The sequence below is a fragment of the Barbus barbus genome (genome assembly GCF_936440315.1).
Source record: "Barbus barbus genome assembly, chromosome: 4".
Lineage (NCBI taxonomy): Eukaryota > Metazoa > Chordata > Actinopteri > Cypriniformes > Cyprinidae > Barbus > Barbus barbus.
This window is the reverse complement of record NC_136732.1, coordinates 38,021,575-38,042,405: the sequence shown is the minus strand read 5'-3', so window position 1 is coordinate 38,042,405 and position 20,831 is coordinate 38,021,575. Positions and strand designations below refer to the sequence as shown.

The 20,831-nt window shown below is 37.6% G+C and overlaps 1 protein-coding gene and 1 pseudogene across 2 annotated transcripts in view; both read left to right on the top strand.

Moving 5' to 3' along the window:
* LOC306863366 (forkhead box protein K2-like) overlaps nucleotides 1-17,429 on the top strand; it is a 35,576-nt gene extending 18,147 nt beyond the window's left edge. The window contains exons 3-9 of the mRNA XM_079406658.1: nucleotides 2,940-3,084; nucleotides 3,971-4,117; nucleotides 10,513-10,706; nucleotides 10,980-11,188; nucleotides 12,098-12,337; nucleotides 12,445-12,657; nucleotides 15,990-17,429. Of these exons, the coding sequence (XP_079262784.1) occupies nucleotides 2,940-3,084; nucleotides 3,971-4,117; nucleotides 10,513-10,706; nucleotides 10,980-11,188; nucleotides 12,098-12,337; nucleotides 12,445-12,657; nucleotides 15,990-16,183 (1,342 nt within the window). The 3' untranslated portion in view covers nucleotides 16,184-17,429. The remainder of the gene's footprint in view (nucleotides 1-2,939; nucleotides 3,085-3,970; nucleotides 4,118-10,512; nucleotides 10,707-10,979; nucleotides 11,189-12,097; nucleotides 12,338-12,444; nucleotides 12,658-15,989) is intronic.
* A 427-nt stretch (nucleotides 17,430-17,856) lies between these two features.
* LOC306868627 (enoyl-CoA delta isomerase 1, mitochondrial-like) lies at nucleotides 17,857-20,019 on the top strand (annotated as a pseudogene). Its single transcript, XR_013785810.1, has 7 exons — nucleotides 17,857-17,976; nucleotides 18,361-18,483; nucleotides 18,596-18,723; nucleotides 18,800-18,946; nucleotides 19,049-19,170; nucleotides 19,588-19,766; nucleotides 19,857-20,019. The product of XR_013785810.1 is annotated as an enoyl-CoA delta isomerase 1, mitochondrial-like (transcript).
* Nucleotides 20,020-20,831: the final 812 nt, after the last annotated feature.

Sequence of the window (20,831 nt, the reverse complement as noted above, 5' to 3'; positions counted from 1 at the left end):
TCCAACACACACCATCAGGTACAGACACAGCATTACCAACACACACCATCAGGTACAGACACAGCATTACCAACACACACCATCAGGTACAGACACTTCATTACCAACACACACCATCAGCTACAGACACTTCATTACCAACACACACCATCAGGTACAGACACAGCATTACCAACACACACCATCAGGTACAGACACAGCATTACCAACACACACCATCAGGTACAGACACTTCATTACCAACACACACCATCAGGTACAAACACAGCATTACCAACACACACCATCAAGTACAGACACAGCATTACCAACACACACCATCAGGTACAAACACTTCATTACCAACACACACCATCAGCTACAAACACTTCATTACCAACACACACCATCAGGTACAAACACTTCATTTCCAACACACACCATCAGGTACAAACACAGCATTACCAACACACACCATCAGGTACAGACACTTCATTTCCAACACACACCATCAGGTACAGACACTTCATTACCAACACTCACCATCAGGTACAGACACAGCATTACCAACACACACCATCAGGTACAGACACTTCATTTCCAACACACACCATCAGGTACAGACACAGCATTACCAACACACACCATCAGGTATAAACACTTAATTTCCAACACACACCATCAGGTACAGACACTTCATTACCAACACTCACCATCAGGTACAGACACAGCATTACCAACACACACCATCAGGTACAGACACTTCATTTCCAACACACACCATCAGGTACAGACACAGCATTACCAACACACACCATCAGGTATAAACACTTAATTTCCAACACACACCATCAGGTACAGACACTTCATTACCAACACTCACCATCAGGTACAGACACAGCATTACCAACACACACCATCAGGTACAGACACAGCATTACCAACACACACCATCAGGTACAGACACTTCATTTCCAACACACACCATCAGGTACAGACACAGCATTACCAACACACACCATCAGGTACAGACACAGCATTACCAACACACACCATCAGGTACAGACACTTCATTTCCAACACACACCATCAGGTACAGACACAGCATTTCCAACACACACCATCAGGTACAGACACTTCATTACCAACACACACCATCAGGTACAAACACAGCATTACCAACACACACCATCAGGTACAGACACTTCATTTCCAACACACACCATCAGGTACAGACACTTCATTACCAACACTCACCATCAGGTACAGACACAGCATTACCAACACACACCATCAGGTACAGACACTTCATTTCCAACACACACCATCAGGTACAGACACAGCATTACCAACACACACCATCAGGTATAAACACTTAATTTCCAACACACACCATCAGGTACAGACACTTCATTACCAACACACACCATCAGGTACAGACACGTCATTACCAACACACACCATCAGGTACAGACACTTCATTTCCAACACACACCATCAGGTACAGACACTTCATTTCCAACACACACCATCAGGTACAGACACAGCATTACCAACACACACCATCAGGTATAGACACTTAATTTCCAACACACACCATCAGGTACAGACACTTCATTACCAACACTCACCATCAGGTACAGACACAGCATTACCAACACACACCATCAGGTACAGACACTTCATTTCCAACACACACCATCAGGTACAGACACAGCATTACCAACACACACCATCAGGTATAAACACTTAATTTCCAACACACACCATCAGGTACAGACACTTCATAACCAACACTCACCATCAGGTACAGACACAGCATTACCAACACACACCATCAGGTACAGACACTTCATTTCCAACACACACCATCAGGTACAGACACTTCATTACCAACACACACCATCAGGTACAGACACTTCATTACCAACACACACCATCAGGTACAGACACTTCATTACCAACACACACCATCAGGTACAGACACTTCATTACCAACACACACCATCAGGTACAGACACTTCATTACCAACACACACCATCAGGTACAAACACTTAATTTCCAACACACACCATCAGGTACAGACACAGCATTACCAACACACACCATCAGGTACAGACACTTCATAACCAACACTCACCATCAGGTACAGACACAGCATTACCAACACACACCATCAGGTACAGACACTTCATTTCCAACACACACCATCAGGTACAGACACTTCATTACCAACACACACCATCAGGTACAGACACTTCATTACCAACACACACCATCAGGTACAAACACTTCATTACCAACACACACCATCAGGTACAAACACTTCATTACCAACACACACCATCAGGTACAGACACAGCATTACCAACACACACCATCAGGTACAGACACTTCATTTCCAACACACACCATCAGGTACAGACACTTCATTTCCAACACACACCATCAGGTACAAACACTTCATTACCAACACACACCACCAGGTACAAACACAGCATTACCAACACACACCACCAGGTACAAACACTTTATAAACAACACACACCATCAGGTACAGACACATCATTACCCACACCATCAACAATAATTTTTTTTTTTTTACTTTTAATGAAAACAACTCTGGCTGAATAAGATATAATTTATAGCAGATTGATATGAAAGCTTTTTTAAAGATTTCAAGTGCATTTGGAACAGAAGCTGTGACGTTCTTGTTCATTTTGAGTTGGTGATTTTGTGTGTTTGCATTTGAATTGCAGCTGCAGCTGCGTCCTTTATGGGATACTTTGATTTGATTGATTTTAATTGAGTTTGGCTGCTACACAAATGAGGCAGTTTCGTGTTCTACATAGAAAATTAAACTTCCTCCTTTCCTGCGGTCCATCTGTTTCCATTGTTCTATTTCAGATGATGGTTTTGAAGTATTTGATAATACATTTCCCTGCTGTTTCTCTGTCAGCGCTGCTAACTCATGTCCGTCCAGTCCGCGTGGTGCAGGATCGTCCGGTTACAGACTGGGCAGGATCGTGCCTGACCTGCAGCTCATGAACGATAACTCTCAGTCTGAGAATGACAAAGAGGCGTCAGAAGGAGACAGTCCAAAGGTGACAAACACTTTCTGTACTGATAAACCTTATACTATCAGAGATGTAATAACCAGAGACATCAATAAAATCAGTCAAAAGTTAGGAATAATTAAGATTTTTGTTAATGTTTTGGAAGGAAATCTATTATTGGTTACCAAGGCTGCGTTTATTTGATTAAAAATATGGTAAAAACAGTTAAATCGTGAAATATTTAAAATAACTGTTATCTGTTTGAATATATGATAAAATGTAATTTGTTTCAGTGATAAAATCTGAATTTTCAGCATCAATGCTCCAGCCTTCAGTGACACGTTATCCTTCAGAAATCATTCTAATATGTATAATTACAAAAAAAGAAAGAAATGTAATACTTTTATTTAACAAGGATGCATTAAATTGACCAAAAAGTGATTTTATAAATCCTTAATTGTTGTATTTCTAATAAATTGTTCTTTTGAACTTGCAATTCATCAAAGAATCCTGAAAAATAAAATGTCTTCAACATTGATAACGATTAGAAATGTTTCTTGAACAGCAAGTCATCATATTAGATTAAATTTATATTATATTGCTGAAGGATCATGTGATACTGAAGACTGGAGCAATGATGCTGAAAATACAGCTTTGCATCATAGGCATAAATTACATTTTAATAAACAGCTACTTCAAATTGTAATATTTCACAATTTTACTGTATTTTTTTTTTTTTTGGTTTGGTTTTTTTTATACTGTATTTGTAATCTAATGAATGCAGCCTTGTTGAACAGAAGAGACTTCTTTCAAAAACATTAAAAATCTTAATTATTCAACATTTTTGCTCTCAAAAAGTACTCAAAAAACTATTGATAGATTATTAGAAGATTTGACCTTTAAGATTATTTGCATTCTGTCTCTGTTTCTCTAGGATGACTCCAAACCCCCGTACTCGTATGCCCAGCTGATCGTTCAGGCGATAACGATGGCACAGGACAAGCAGCTAACACTAAACGGCATCTACACACACATCACCAAGAACTACCCGTACTATAGGACAGCAGATAAAGGCTGGCAGGTCAGTACCATGCTGTCAGATCTGCTGAAGATGATGCTGTTTGAACTGAACAGACTCCCTAAGAAAGGAGTTACAGTAATTCATAAATTATGATATATGAGAAACTTGTATACTGCTTTTTGGTGCTCTATGTGCGTTGTTTAAGTTTGTTGTGTTTTTAAGTAGTTAAATAGTCAGTTTTAAGTAAACTGACTTTTTAAGAAAAGTATTTGTCATTGAATCATTTGATCCGCCATATCACCCTGCAGCCCAAGACTGGTTGCCCACTGAAGCGAAGCAGGGTTGAGCCTGGTCAGTACCTGGATAGGAGACCTCCGGTGAAAACTACTGTATAGTTTGCTGTTGGAAGAGGTGTTAGTGAGGCCAGCAGGGGGTGCTCACCCTGTGGTCTGCGTGTGCCCTAATGCTCCTATTTTTAGCTTAAAAATTTCTAACTAGGAGTCTTAGTTTAAGAGTGATTCAGAACCAATCTGAGAGCAACTCTGAGCGAGGAAAAGAAAAACTTTTATCTTAGTGAGGAGGCGGGGCTGACCCCGTTGCTAGGAATGACACAGTCTTTTGAAGACTGTGATTGGTTGGTTGTCAAGAAGGAAATAAAAGAGCGCTTTTAAGAGTAGGGTATATTATAAGCCTTCACTTTGAAATTACAGGCGGAATTTTTCCTCTCGCTCTTTCTCTCTTTCACACACACACACGCATTATATATGTATATATATTCTTTATTTTTTATTTACCATGCTGTCATACTTACCGTGTTTTATAGGAAATGAACAGAGACATAGCCTAATAAGTGCTGTAACAGACCCAAATCATCACTGCTGCATAGTTGCATTTTTCCAGTTGCCAAATATGTTAATGTAGTGATTACGTCCACTTCTGGCGCTGTGGCATTTCAGCGTGGTGTCTGAGATGTTAGCATGTCTCTAATTAAGATCGGTCACAAACATGATCCCTGCACGAGCTAATCTGTAGCGTCTTATTAACTCACTGTCATGCATTGTGTGCAACACATTTCTTCTCCCTCTTCATGTTTCGTCCATTTTCTCCACTGCTAAAGAAACTCTTAAGCCCATTAAAGTCCTCGTCCGTACTCCTAACAATTTTGGACCTTAAGACCTCTTTTAAGGGTTAAGATGCTTTCTGAATTACTTTTTTCTTTACTAGGATCTTTTCTTTAATTTTAAGAGGAAACACCCACATTTCTAAGAATTTTCTTAGAATTTTGTTACTAGGAGCAACTCTTAGCACTAAAATTCTTCATGAATACGGGGCCTGGTATGCATGCTAGATGATGTCCTGCATGCAATACTTTTTATGAAAATATTACAATTTTGGAATATTTAAATTTTTTTTTAATTTTACATTTAAGAGATTCAAGATTCAAGATTTTTATTTGTCACATACACAATTATACAGAGTATAACCAGCAGTGAAATGTAGGTCAGGTCCGCTCCAAGGACAGTGCAATTATAAAGATATTAAGAAAAAGAAAAGTAAAAAAAAAAAAAAAGAATAAAATAAAATAAAAGATAAAAAAATATAAATATAAATGTGCAGGTCAGTATGTTGTTGACATAAATTGTAATATAACAGGAATGTGCTAAAAAGTTGTGCAGGGTATTTAAATAGCAGCAATATGAGGTAGAAAAAATTATGAATAGCTATTGATATGGTGATATTTACATGGAGTCAAGTTATGACACAGAGTTAGAGTTTAGGAGCCTGATGGCCTGGGGGAAGAAGCTCCTCCTAAGTCTCTCAGTTTTTGCCATCAGGCTACGGAAGCGCTTACCAGATGGAAGCAAAGTGAATAGACGGTTACCAGGGTGATTTGAGTCCTTGATGATTTTGACAGCTCTATTTTTGCAGCGTTTGAGGTAGATGTCCTGCCGAGAGGGGAGAGCAGACCCTGAGATGCGCTCAGCTAAGCGCACAACTCTCTGTAGTGCTTTGCAGTCCTGATTGGAGCTGTTTCTATACCACACTGAGATGCACTGAGAGTCAGTACACTTTCTATGGTCCCTGAATAGAAAGTTTTCAGGATTGCTGGTGAGACCCTGAATTTCCTCAGCTGTCACAGATGGTACAGTCTTTGCCTGGCTTTCTTAACCTGTGTTTGGATGTGTGTAGTCCAAGTCAGGTTCTCGGAGATGTTTACACCGAGGTACTTGAAGCTACTCACCCTCTCCACAGGGGTCCCACTGATCGTAAGAGGAGTGTAGGGCTGCTGCTGTCTCTTCCTAAAGTCCATGATCAGCTCTTTAGTTTTGCTCACATTCAGAGAGAGACAGTTGTCCTGGCACCATGATGTGAGTCTCTCTACCTCATCCAAGTATGCGGTCTCATCGTTGTTGGAGATGAGGCCCAGAACCACAGTATCATCAGCGAATTTGACAATAGATGTGGAGCTGTGAGAGGATACGCAGTCATGCGTGTAGAGAGAGTAGAGCAGGGGACTCAGGACACAGCCCTGTGGGGCTCCTATGTTCAGAGTGATGGAGTTTGAGGTGAACTGGCCAACTTTCACCACTTGAGGTCTGCCGGTGAGGAAGTCTTGAATCCAGCCACAGAGTAGGGCTGCAACAAACGATTATTTTGATAATCGATTAATCTAACGATTATTAGAACGATTAATCGACTAATCGTCAATTATTTCACTGATTAATCAGTAGACTTTGATTATTCAGCTTTTGCAATTAGTTAAAATATTAAGTTATACATATTCCAACATAAAGGCCACTTCAGCTTTAGAAAAGCATATTATGTAATTACAATGATTATATAATGAATTGGTAACACTTTACAATAAGGTTCATTAGTTAACATTAGTTAATATGAACTAACAATGAACAACACTTCTACTACGGAACCCTTTATGGGACATGGTGGTGGGAAAAATTTGGGGTGGGAGGAAAAAATATTTTTCAAATATTTTGCGTTCTCTCGCAAAACCAGTTGAGTTCGGACAAAATCTTCCTGTTTACTTTACAGCTTGCAGTGGTTCATACAGCTCCGCATGTTCACAATGGAGCAGTTCATAGAGTTTTATTTTGAACTTGGACTCAAATAAAGAAATACGTCAGTGCTTTCTACCCTTAATGTGTCAAAAGTTTTGCGAGGGAATGCAAAGTTTCACAAGGGAACGCAAAAGTTTTGCAAGAGACCGCAAAACATTTGAAAAATATTTTTTCCTCCCACCCCGAATTTTTCCCACCACCATGCCCCATAAAGGGCTCCGTACTTCTACAGCATTTATTAATCTTAGATAATGTTAATTTCAGCATTTACTAATGCATTTATAAAAATCACAAGTTGTGTTTTTTAACATTGGTAAATGCACTGTGAACTAACATCAACAAACTATGAACAACTGTATTTTTATTAACCAACATCAACAAAGATTAATACATAAATGTAATGTATTGTTCATTCAAGTTAATTAATACTTTAACTAATGTTAACAAATGATACCTTACTGTTAAGTGTTACCAATTAATTATACAAATAGATGTATTTGGCACACAAAATGAGATGACAGACAGAGACATTCTCTCACCATATAATTAGTTATAATTAGTTAGGTAAGTGATAAGACACTTTGGATAGACTATTTTATTCGCAACATAATGTCTTAAAATACAGTATAGGGTTATGATAACCAAAACAGTCCAGAGCAGATCAAGCTTTGATCTCTGTAAACCAAACTGTCACTTTAATGAAATTATGTTTCTCTCTAATAAAAATATTTTATCATTAGCTAGCTCCACACTGAGCTGCTTTATAACAGAAAATCAAGTTGCAATTCTAACTGAAGGCGACACTGACTCTGTTTTTCATGTTTAACACAGTAAAGCTGCTTGAATTAAGGCTATCTATTGCATAAAGTACGGACTTTACTGGAGTAACGTTACTGAAAAGCAGAGCTCATGCAAGCATCCACATCATTGTAATCGGATGAATTTTTAACTGCTGCTTTCACACTGCTGTTAAAGTTACTGAGAGGAAGGCACGCAATATATATTTACATATTCATCCAAACGCCGCTCAGGTTCGGGTGTGTCTTCTCTTGAATTGGATCCAGGAGGGCTGAACTACAGTCTTGCGCTACAGCGCCACACTGGTCAAACCGCAGTATTGCAGGCTCTTACATTAGTCATATGAGATCAAACGACTACTCGACAACAAAAATATTTGTCGATTATTTTTTGTTGTCGATAATGTCGACTAATCATTGCAGCCCTATCACAGAGTGAGGAGTTTAGGTCGAGCTCTGTGAGTTTAGAAGCCAGCTTGATGGGGACTATAGTATTTACATTTTAATTTATTGGAAAATGTAAATTTTTAGTAATTCTTACATGCTTTACCTTTTTTGTACTTTAAAACTACTTCATATAAATTATTTTAACTTCAGTGTATCTGTATTCGTCTGATTTAGACAATGGTAGGCTATACAATTGTAGACTTTTCTTATTCTCTTATTTATTCTCATTATTTATATATATATATATATATATATATATATATATATATATATATATATATGACACATATACAGTGCCCTCTAAAAGTATTTGAACAGTAAAGACAAAATTGCTCTGTTGGTTGGGGAGTCCAAGACATTTACAAATATGATTAAAATATGAATATGAGACAAAACTACAGAATGTCACATTTTATTATTGGGTGATTCAACACATACATGTTTTACCAGCTAAGAAGTTCAGCACTTTTAGTATAGTTTCATCCCTCTATCTGATGAGAGCATAAGTATTGGAGCAGTTGCCTCACAGGTCTTTCTAAGTGATCAGCTGTGTCCTGTTGCATTAATTCTTCAGATATTAAAAGCAGGGAATGTGTCGTATCAGTTATATCCATTACTTCTGTATTCTGAATCTTGCATTCAATGATGACACACACGAACCAGGATAAAGATGAGGGAGCTGACTTTGAGAGAAAAGCAAGCAATTTGGATGCTAAAAGAAAAGAGGAAGTCAGTTAGAGCTAAAGCAAAAACAAAGGACATGGAGAAATCAAGAGTTGGGAAACCACCAGCGACACCAGCAACCAACAACGCCCTGATCGGCTGAGAAAACAACAGTAGTTGATGACAGACAAATCATAAAAGCTGTGAAAATGAACCATAAAAGACGTGTCTGTAAAATCACAAACAACTTCCAGAAAGCTGGGGTGATGCTCTGACAATCTACTGTCCTCAGGAGACTTTGACACAGAGTTACAGATGCTACACAGCAAGATGCAAACCTCTGACCAGCACCAAAAATAGAAAGGCAAGATTAGAGTTTGCACAAAAAGCACAAAGGTGAGCCAAAAGAAATTGTAACTGTGCCTCTGGAACAGGCCCTCTCAACTTTACTGATGACTTAATGTATGATGACAGTAGCAGAATGAATTTAGAAGGGTACACAACCATCTTGCCTACCAATATTCAAGAAAAATGCCACCAGATTCATTGGGAAGTGCTTCATATTGCATCAGGACAATGATCCAAAACACCCTGCCAGTTCAGTCAAGGAGTTTATAAGGGCAAAGAAATGGAAAAGCTTAGATTGCCCAAGTCAATCTCCAGATTTAAATCTGATTGAACATGAATTTCACCAGCTGAAGAGGAGAGTAATGGCAGAAACTCCCCAAAACAAGCAACAATTGGAATTGGCTGCATTAAAGGCTGGGAAAAGTATTTCAAAGGATGAGAGCAAGAGTCTGGTGATGTCTATGGGTCACAGACTCACTGCTGTGATTGTGCGTAAGGGATCTGCAACTAAATAATAGCTTTTAATCTTTTATATCTGCCTTATGTTCAACTGTCCCAATACTTATGTTCACATCAATGAGTTGGATGAACTCTAAAAGTTCTGTTCTTTTTATTTGGTAAAACATGTATGTGTTGAAACGGCTAATAATAAAATGTGACATTCTGTAGTTTTGTCTCATATTCATCTTTTAATCATATTTGTAAATGTCTTGACTCCACAGCCATCAGAGCAATTTTGTCTTCACTGTTCCAATACTTATGAAGGGCGATAGATAGATAGATAGATAGATAGATAGATAGATAGATAGATAGATAGATAGATAGATAGATAGATAGATAGATAGATAGATAGATAGATAGATAGATAGATAGATAGATATAGATATATATATATAGATATATATATATATATAGATATATATATATATATATACAGATTTTATACATATATATACAGATTTTATAGATGTATATAGACTTTATATATTTATTTATATATTTGTGCATTTCTTATTTTTTATAATTTTGTTTGTTATATAACATGCTTTTTGTGTCTGTCAGAATCTATGCATCAATGGATGAAGATGTCATTTGACAATATGAATGAATTTCTCTGTTTCAGAACTCGATTCGTCATAACCTGTCGTTGAACCGGTACTTCATCAAAGTCCCACGCTCACAGGAAGAGCCAGGCAAGGGCTCATTCTGGAGGATAGACCCGTCATCTGAGAGCAAACTCGTGGAGCAGGCATTCAGGAAACGCCGGCCACGGGGCGTCCCTTGCTTCAGGACCCCGCTGGGACCACTCTCATCCAGGTCATAGCACTGACCTTTAAACATACAATGTTTTTATCAATGTTGAAAACAGTCGTCCTGCTTCATATTTTTGTGGAAAGTAAGGATTCTTTGAATGGAAAGTTCAAAAGAGCAGCATTAATTTGAAATAGAAATCTTTACTGTCCCCTATGATTTAATGCATCCTTGCTGAATACAAGGATTAATTTATTTTGAAAAAAATCATACCGACCCCAAACTTTGGAGAGGTAATGTTTGTAAAATGCGTCCTGACATGTTGGTCTCTGATGACAGGAGCGCCCCGGCGTCACCCAATCACTCGGGCGTTCTCTCCGCCCACTCCAGCGGTGTGCAGACCCCTGACAGCCTATCACGGGAAGGCTCACCTGTTTCCATGGAGCCAGAGCCCACCTCTGCCCCGCTCCCTGCTGTTGCTCCCCCCGATGCCGTCCAACCCAAACTAGCTGTGATCCAAGAGGCCCGTTTTACCCAGAACACCACAGGTAATCAAACATGAATAAACAAACATCCACTTTTGTTGATCTTTATTATAATTTTTTTATTATTTGTATTATCCATATTGGTCTGATTTCAATAATATTTGATATAATTGTACACTAATCTTTTTTTTATTTACTTAATATCAAAATAATCACAGATTATCGGTATCTGTCAGATTCTGTGCAACAGTCTATATTAGTCTACTGCTCATTTAAATTTAATTAAATGTTATTTATTTATTTATTTGTTTTTGTTATGGACCTTAACACAAAATAATTACCGATTATCGGTATCTGTCCAAATCTGTGCAACACTGTATTTTAGTATAGAATAAAATTGTAGACTACTAATTTTAATGTAATTAAATGTGATTTATTTAGTTGTTTATTTGTGTTTTTGTTATGCGCCTTAACAAAAATAATTGCAGATTATCGGCAGGGTTATTATAGTTAATTAAAGCTTAAAAATAAAGTTTTGTTATTTCAAATAAAATAAAATTGAACTGGAACAAAAAATAAATAAAACTTAGGTAATTATTCTATTATTAATATTAATATTCTGACTAATAATAATTTTAGTTTAAACTTGATGAATATTACTGAAAAAAAACCTATATAGACACACAAAATAAATAAAACAAGAAAATTACTGAAACTTATTTTTAAAATGCAAACTGAAAATATAAAAATAAACAATTGTTTGAAATATTATATTAATGATTTTTAATCCCAGCGAGTCTCTTCTGGTTAAATAAAGGTTAAATAAAAAATAAAATAAAAATTTATAAAATAGGATATCAGTGATACAAGAAAAATAGCACTGCTTATCTGTTTCTGTCCGAATCCGTGTGTCAATAGTACATCAGTTAGTTTACATAACGTCACTAAGTGTGTGCTTGTTTTCTTTCTCAGCATCTCCCATCACCACCCAGCCGGTTCTGATTGCGGTCCAGCGTCCGTTGACGCAGACAATCAAACCCGTCACGTACACTGTGGCCACCCCTGTCACGTCCTCCACATCTGCGCAGCCGCTTATGCAGACGGTGCACGTGGTGCATCAGATCCCTGCTATGGCTGTCAGTACTGTTGGCAGAGCAAACCTGCAGCCCGCCATCAAAACAGAAACGCTGGAGAACGGAGAGGAGGTCAAAGGTGAGCGCTTTGGTCATGCAGCTTGACCTGGTTTGAGTTTTGACAGAAAATGTCAGTAACAAAATGTGTTCTGTGTCTTTAGTGAAATGTGCTCTCTCTCTCTTTAGTGAAGGTAGAGTCAGTTCCTGGCATCACTCACGGCTCTATAGGCTCAGCTAATAGGATCATTCAAAGCAGCACTGCAGCCACACCCCTCCAGACGGTTACCATAGTGCAACAAGCCCCATTGGGCCAGCACCAACTGCCAATCAAAACCATCACCCAGAATGGCACTCATGTAGTGCCCATCGCCACGGCAATACAGAGCCAGGCTAATGCAGGTATTCATTCCCACATCTGATATCACACTAAACATTAGGCAAGTCACTATTATTTGTATAGCGCTTTTAACAATGCAAATTGTGTCAAAGCAGCTTTACATCGGCTTGATATAAAGCTGGATGGCTTTATATCATCTTTACAGTATTTAGACGGGGAAATAGTTTGTCGAAATAGTGTCATTCTCCTCTGGCCAGACAAAATCAGCAGTTTAAATCTAGGCTGCAGCAGAATCAGATTGTGCAAGGGACTCATCTGGTTCCTGTGGTCTTGTCCCGATGGCCGTCTTGGAGACGGGGTCTTACCTGGGGATCAGTCTCTGGGGCTCATCTAGGTGTCCTGGCTGCATTAATCACGTCATTACAGGATAGCAGAATTTGAATACAGAATTGTTTTCTTTCAATTCATATTACAAATATTTAAATTGAAATTGTGGAACTTCAGTACTTATGGCTTAAATTTAAATTTTTACAACCACTGTTAACCCTTTGAGGTGAACCAGAAATTAATTTGAATGTAAAATAAAAGCAAAAGTACAAGGCTTTAACTCTTGAAAGTGTAGAAATTGTTAGAAGTATTGTATTTTTACTAGTGTAAAGTATAAAAAAAGTATTTGTATAACGAATATACAAATTAAATTCTTTTTTTTTTTTACAACTGTTGTTCACCCTTTGAAGTGAAGCAAAAATGTATAATAATGTCAAAGAAAACCAAAAACTCAAAGATTAAACTCTTGATATTGAAGAAATCAAGTCACAATACTTTTAATTTTACTACTGTAAGGTAATTAGACTTATGAAATATTCTTTTCACAACTGCTGTTAACTCTTTGAAGCAGACACAATTAATTCTAATGTCAAAAAAGATTATTTATTATTTATTATTTAGTCTTTTCGCAGACGCTTTTATCCAAAGCGATAACAACTAAAACAACTAAAAACAAATCCAAAACTAAAAGATAAAACTTTATAAATACTACCTATACACATTTTAAAAATAAAGAAATTAAATACAACATTTCAAAACTTAACATTTTAAATGAAAAACAAAAAAATAAAGCTAAAAAAAAATTAAAAATATTAAAGAACAAAAGGTAATAATAATGATTCTAACATAACACTAAGCCAAACAGCACAAAAACAACAACTATATACAGTCAGGTCCATAAATATTGGGACATCGACACAATTCTAACATTTTTGGCTCTATACACCACCACAATGGATTTCAAATGAAACAAACAAGATGTGCTTTAACTGCAGACTGTCAGCTTTAATTTGAGGGAATTTACAGGTGAACGGTGTAGGAATTACAACAGTTTGCATATGTGCCTCCCACTTGTTAAGGGACCAAAAGTAATTGGACAGAATAATAATCATAAATCAAACTTTCACTTTTTAATACTTGGTTGCAAATCCTTTGCAGTCAATTACAGCCTGAAGTCTGGAACGCATGACATCACCAGACGCTGGGTTTCATCCCTGGTGATGCTCTGCCAGGCCTCTACTGCAACCGTCTTCAGTTCCTGCTTGTTCTTGGGGCATTTTCCCTTCAGTTTTGTCTTCAGCAAGTGAAATGCATGCTCAATCGGATTCAGGTCAGGTGATTAACTTGGCCATTGCATAACAGTCCACTTCTTTCCCTTCAAAAACTCTTTGGTCGCTTTTGCAGTATGCTTTGGGTCATTGTCCATCTGCACTGTGAAGCGCTGTCCAGTGAGTTCTGAAGCATTTGGCTGAATATGAGCAGATAATATTGCCGAAACACTTCAGAATTCATGCTGCTGCTTTTGTCAGCAGTCACATCATCAATAAATACAAGAGAACCAGTTCCACTGGCAGCCATACATGCCCACGCCATGACACTACCACCACCATGCTTCACTGATGAGGTGGTATGCTTAGGATCATGAGCAGTTCCTTTCCTTCTCCATACTCTTCTCTTCCCATCACTCTGGTACAAGTTGATCTTGGTCTCATCTGTCCATAGGATGTTGTTCCAGAACTGTGAAGGCTTTTTTAGATGTCGTTTGGCAAACTCTAATCTGGCCTTCCTATTTTTGAGGCTCACCAATGGTTTACATCTTGTGGTGAACGCTCTGTATTCACTCTGGTGAAGTCTTCTCTTGATTGTTGACTTTGACACACATACACCTACCTCCTGGAGAGTGTTCTTGATCTGGCCAACTGTTGTGAAGGGTGTTTTCTTCCCCAGGGAAAGAATTCTTCGGTCATCCACCACAGTTGTTTTCCGTGGTCTTCCGGGTCTTTTGGTCTTGCTGAGCTCACCGCTGCGTTCCTTCTTTTTAAGAATGTTCCAAACAGTTGTTTTGGCCACGCCTAATGTGTTTGCTATCTCTCCGATGGGTTTGTTTTGTATTTTCAGCTAATGATGGCTTGCTTCACTGATAGTGACAGCTCTTTGGATCTCATCTTGACAGTTGACAGCAACAGATTCCAAATGCAAATAGCACACTTGAAATGACCTCTGGACCTCTTATTTGCTCATTGTAATTGGGAATTATATATATATATATATTTATTATTTAACTAAAATTAGATGACAAATACAAATCACGACAGTAGTTTATTTATTAAGTTTATCAGTAGTCCTAAGAAATAACACTACCAAACACGCATGCTAAAAACAACAACTTACTAACACATAGTAAGAAATGGTTATAAAAACTGAAACAGAAGTGAAACAAGTAGAAAAGAGGAGAAATAAAAAGTTATGCTTATATCCTTTGCCGGTGCCCCAGCCCGGTGGAGTCACACGGTAGAGTCCATGGTCTTTACACTCTTCGGTCTTCACACGAGGAGGACTTCACACAACAAGTGCTGCAACCGCTGCGGTGGTAAACTAAGCTTTTTTATACCCATCTAACAAAATACTAATTGAACTTAGCTGGACACACTTTCCTTATTTTTCCACAACAAATGGCCAAGCAAGCGCTGACACTGACAAGATACGCCAGACAGAACGAGACCAAACACAAAAAGATCGAGGCTTAAACTCTTGACAGTGAATAAAAAGTTACACACATTGTCATTTTACTACCCCAAAGTCATGTAATTGATATACTTATGATTTGTTTACAACTGTTGTTAACCCTTTGAAGTGAAGCAAAGGTGAATTCTAATGTCAAACCCCAATGCTCAAAAATGTAACTCTTGAAAGTATATTTGATCATTTTGTTTTAAAATGTATAGTGCAGTTGTTTTACAGTAGTATTAGTAATATATTTATGTCTTAGAAATAATAATTGCTATGTTTATGAATCTATAGCAATCCAAAAGTTTAATGTCAAACATCTCATTCTGTTTGTGTCCAGTGTCGAGTCCGTTACACATGTTGGCCACTCACGCCTCGGCGTCCGCCTCCCTCCCCATGAAGCGGCTGAACGGAGAAAACGGGAGCGAGCCGCCGGAGAGCAAACGATTGAAAACTGAGGACGAAGAACACGCGGTCACCACCGACCCGAACGGAACCGCCGCGGGCACAAACTCCACCAACCAGCACAACTAGTCACCCATTAACCACCACCACTTCCCCTCCCTTTTTTTTTTCCTTTTTCTCGTTCTCATCACGGTTTCTCTTCCATCCAGCAGCTTGCAAAAACGTCAAAAAAAGAACCAAATGCATAAAGTACTATCTGTTACTGTTATTTTCCGCAGCAACCCTTCTGCCTGTTTTCCGTTTTATCACTCGAACACCTGATTGAGCAAAAACTCGCACCTCGAAACACAAGAGCAACTGCCATCTGGCCCGTCGGAACACGGGCTTCGATCCAACATTCCAAAGTTTGGCAGTCCGCTTACGGAGGGTGAAAAGCCAAGAGGATGTCCTGGAATGGAATTACACACCATGAACCACAAAATAGGTTGTTGTCTTTTTTAATATAGTACATAGTAGGGCTGTACGTGGAGCCAAAGGGATCAAAATATTCCGAAACGCATCAGATATTCCGAAACTTTTGGCAGCTAGCCTGACAGCATCCCCCACAACCCCTGCAGCCCTCGTAGTGGATAATATGCAGTATTTTGTCATTCATACGTGGAGCATAGGATCTGGGCGTGTTTTCATTCATAGAGATGTTTTAAGTAATAATAACAATATATATAAGCAGCAGCAGCATATGAGCAGAAGAGGACATGGGACGTCCGGACTGTGTCTGTTTTCTGTTTTGTGAAACAAAGCGTAGTTTCTTTTCTAAGATGGATAAAAATGTATCAGTGAGGTATTTCCTTCCTTTTCTGTTTATTTTTAAATCTGAGCAAAACCGGCTTTGTTACACTGACATATTTTCATACAGATGCTCGAGTGGACATGTCATTTCCATGTGTGGTCGAACTGTTTTCATCCAGCTTGCATGTAACTAGACAAACGTACCTGAGCCATCGATGTAATCCAGAAAAAAAGCAAGATGCAAGAAACTGCTTTGAATCAGACCAGATCTGCACTTGATTAGACTGTTCTTTTTGTTTACTTTTTCCCTGTTTCCTTTGTTGCATTCCCTTTTCTTTTTAGGTTGTATTGGTGTAGGCCGATTCTATCTACTTAATGGTTTGATTCTGGTCAGGCCGGTGAGTCTGACGGATTATGTGTTTCAAACTAAAAGCAAAAAAAAATATCATTGATTGTTCTGCTACAGTGGGTCAATGTTTTTTTTTTTTTATAAATTAATTTAAAACCTTACGCTTGTGATTTGTTCTTTTGTTCATTTCAAATTCAAAGGTTTTTTTTAAAGTTATTGAGGCTGGATTTATTTGATAAAAAAAAAAAAAAAGTTTTCCATGATTTATTCCTGATGTCAAAGCATCTTTACTCTAGTCTTCAGTGTCACATGATCCTTCAGAAATCATTCTGATATGCTCATTTGCTGCTCAAGAAACTTTTCTTAATATTGTCAGTGTTGAATACAGTTGTGCTGCTTAATATATTAAGTTATAATATATTAATATATAAATTGAAAGGTTCTCAAATGAAGAGTTAAAAGTTTTTAGGGCTGTTTTAGTTTGCACAGAATGTTTTCCAAATGATTTAAGTGTCCCAAAATAACGGTCTCATCTCATCGATGAGATGAGATATCCATAATCAAATTTCAGATTGGTTGATGGGATTTGGCACTACATGACTATAAACTAGAAATGTGTTCATTCCTCAGATGACCACTGTGTGGCGCTGGTGTGTAAGCATTCACATGCAGCAGGTAGCATTATTCAAAATCAGTGAAGTTTACATTTAGCGATTTAACATGATCCTTTCAGCTGGCAAGATGGCATCAATATTAAGACACTCTACCAAATTCAGCCCGTCTGGTAGGTGTGTCATACCTTATCTGAAACTTTTGCTATTTTGCAGTGGCCATATTTTATCTCGAATTAAGTTTGCAGTAGTAATGCATTGAGGAAATAGGACAACGGTCAGCAGACTAGTAGAGAGTTGTTTTGTGTTGTATACGCCTTCCTGTCCTATTCGAAGCAGAAAATCGACAAATGACACATATTGTGATTAGTTTTTATTGTTATTGGTTGCTAAAATTTAGAAGTTATGTCCTTTAATAAGGGCTCAGCTTATTCACACAATGCTCTTGCGTAGTACAGTATTTACTGAAGCGTTATCAATAGTCAAAATAAATGCACTGTGTTAACATACTGGCTTTTAGTGTTACATTTGTAGAATATTATCAATTTCTCTTACAGGATTTGTATCGCTGTTGTCTGGAAACAGCCGTCATGGGAGAATCTGTGCTCTGCCATACATTGCATCTAAAAATCCATATTCATCATCCTCAAATATTAAAGTGGACCTGGACAGTAGTAATGGTAAGCATAATGTGCATAAATAATGGGGTTTCTAACACTTTGCAATTACATATTTACCAAAAAATCATTACCAGAAGATCTTTTTTTCGCTCTCTCTCTTTCTTTCTTAAAGGTGTTGCCATAATGCAGTTCCAAAATCCTCCTGTCAACCGTCTCAGTCTTGACTTTCTGACTGAGTTTGCTATTAATTTAGAAAAACTTGAGCTGGACAGAAGCTGCAGGGGTATGATCATAACATCCGTAAGTCATCAGAAACATCTGCTTTAGTGAAATCAAGTTTAGCCTGTTTCATTGATAGTGCGTTCATTTGTGAAAGGCCCAGCCGAAGGTGTTTTCTGCAGGACTAGATATTCTGGAAATGTATAAAAAGAGCCCAGAGCACTACGAAGAATTCTGGAGGGCCGTACAGGACGCGTGACTTAAGCTTTATGGGTCCACCAAGGTCACAATCGCTGCTATCAATGTGAGTGTCACTATAAACCTTTTCTACTGTTTTATGATAACTGGATTTTTGTTTAAAATATTCCTTAATGCTTAATGAATGAAGTAATTGTTGTGTTTTTAGGGCTCTAGTCCTGCAGGTGGTTGTTTGTTGGCTTTGTGTTGTGACTACAGGATCATGGCCGACAATCCTCGCTATAACATCGGTCTCAATGAAACACAACTTGGTATAGTTGCACCTTTTTGGTGAGTATTGATGTTATTTATATTGTACAATTTATTTACTTGGGAACCACAAGTCGTATTTACACAAATAATCCATTAGTAATCAGATTGACGGTTCAATCGGACTGAAAAGCCTTCATGTAAACAACTCAGTTGATCTGACTGAGTTTGATCCGAATTAAATTGTGGTGTAGACCTGAAATAATCCAGTCAGTAGGAACAAACATCTTCTCAAATTGACTCAAAAATATTTTGTGATGTGCGTTTTCTACCAGACTACATTTATAATACTCCTTTGTAAATGTGGATCGAATTGTCAAGTTTAGGATTCGTGTAAACAGAACTTTCAGATTTTTTACACGGATTGACAAAAATGAGTGCGTGTAAGCACATCTACTGGAACACAGGGTGGTACTCAACAGAGATTTTGTAAATCAGGTTTAAGGACTCCATGACAAACGTTGTGGGCCATCGAGAAACCGAGAAGGGTCTTCAGCTGGGTTTACTGTACAGTGTCCCTGAAGCCCTAAAGATCGGTTTGGTGGATGAGCTTGTTCCTGAGGATAAAGTTCTTAGCGCAGCTCCTGAGACCATGACGAAATGGTTGGCCATCCCAGGTAAGTGCTCCAAAATCTTGCTCCAAAATATGATATCTTTGCCTGTTATAGTATAGTTTTGTTTTTTCGACTGCATTTTGTTCCCTACAGATCATGCCCGTCAGATAAGTAAGTCCATGATGAGAAAATCCACAATAGACAAACTTCTTGCAAACCGAGAAGCCGACACCACAAACTTTGTCAGTTTCACCACCAAAGACTCCACCCAGAAATCTCTTGGGGTGAGATGCTGAAGAAGAGGAGGAGGTCTTGAGGGCCGAAACACGTGCCTGTTCTTGACGTTGCCTTTATGGAGCCCATCAGTGTCGCTATATATCACACTGTCCTCTTTTTTGTTACTAGAAGGTAACTTTGTAAATAAAATCTTTTCAAACCAAAATGGAATGGTATCTTTTTAGCATGCAAACAGTTGACATATAGCTTAGCCATAACTTTTTTAAATTCAACATCAAGATTTTAGATTTAAATTTTACATACAGTATATGCATAAGGAAAAGTGCATAGACTAGGTAAAGTAAATGGTTAAAATTTATTTTAAGTACTTCTCTATTTTTAATCAACTTTTGTCTTTGATTTGAAATGGTCTTTAGTTTTAAGTTTTAAAAATATGATAATTTATTTTACAGTCTCTGTTATACGTTACATGTACTTACTATAGTAATAACAGTAAATTATGGATAATTACAAGCAACTTACCCTAAACCAATGTATGTTATTAATTAATATTACTCAGTACTTATTTGTGTAATTATTCTGTTACAAGAACACCTTAAAATATAAATAAACATACAAATATTTTATATGCACTAATTTTTTCCCCCAAAGATTATTGAGATATTGATTATACTATTTCAGTTTTTCTAAAATGTTAAGTTTAATTCAATGTGCCATTTCTTTGTAGTTATGAAATTTACTTTCTCAGTAAAAATAGTTTCTACACCCTTTTTTTCAGTGTTGGTTCTTAATGGGGTAATAAAAACTGCAAGAATAATAATTAGCTATAGAACAATTGAATTTCTCATTCAATTATGTATTTCTTATAGCTTTATGTGACCCTGGATCACA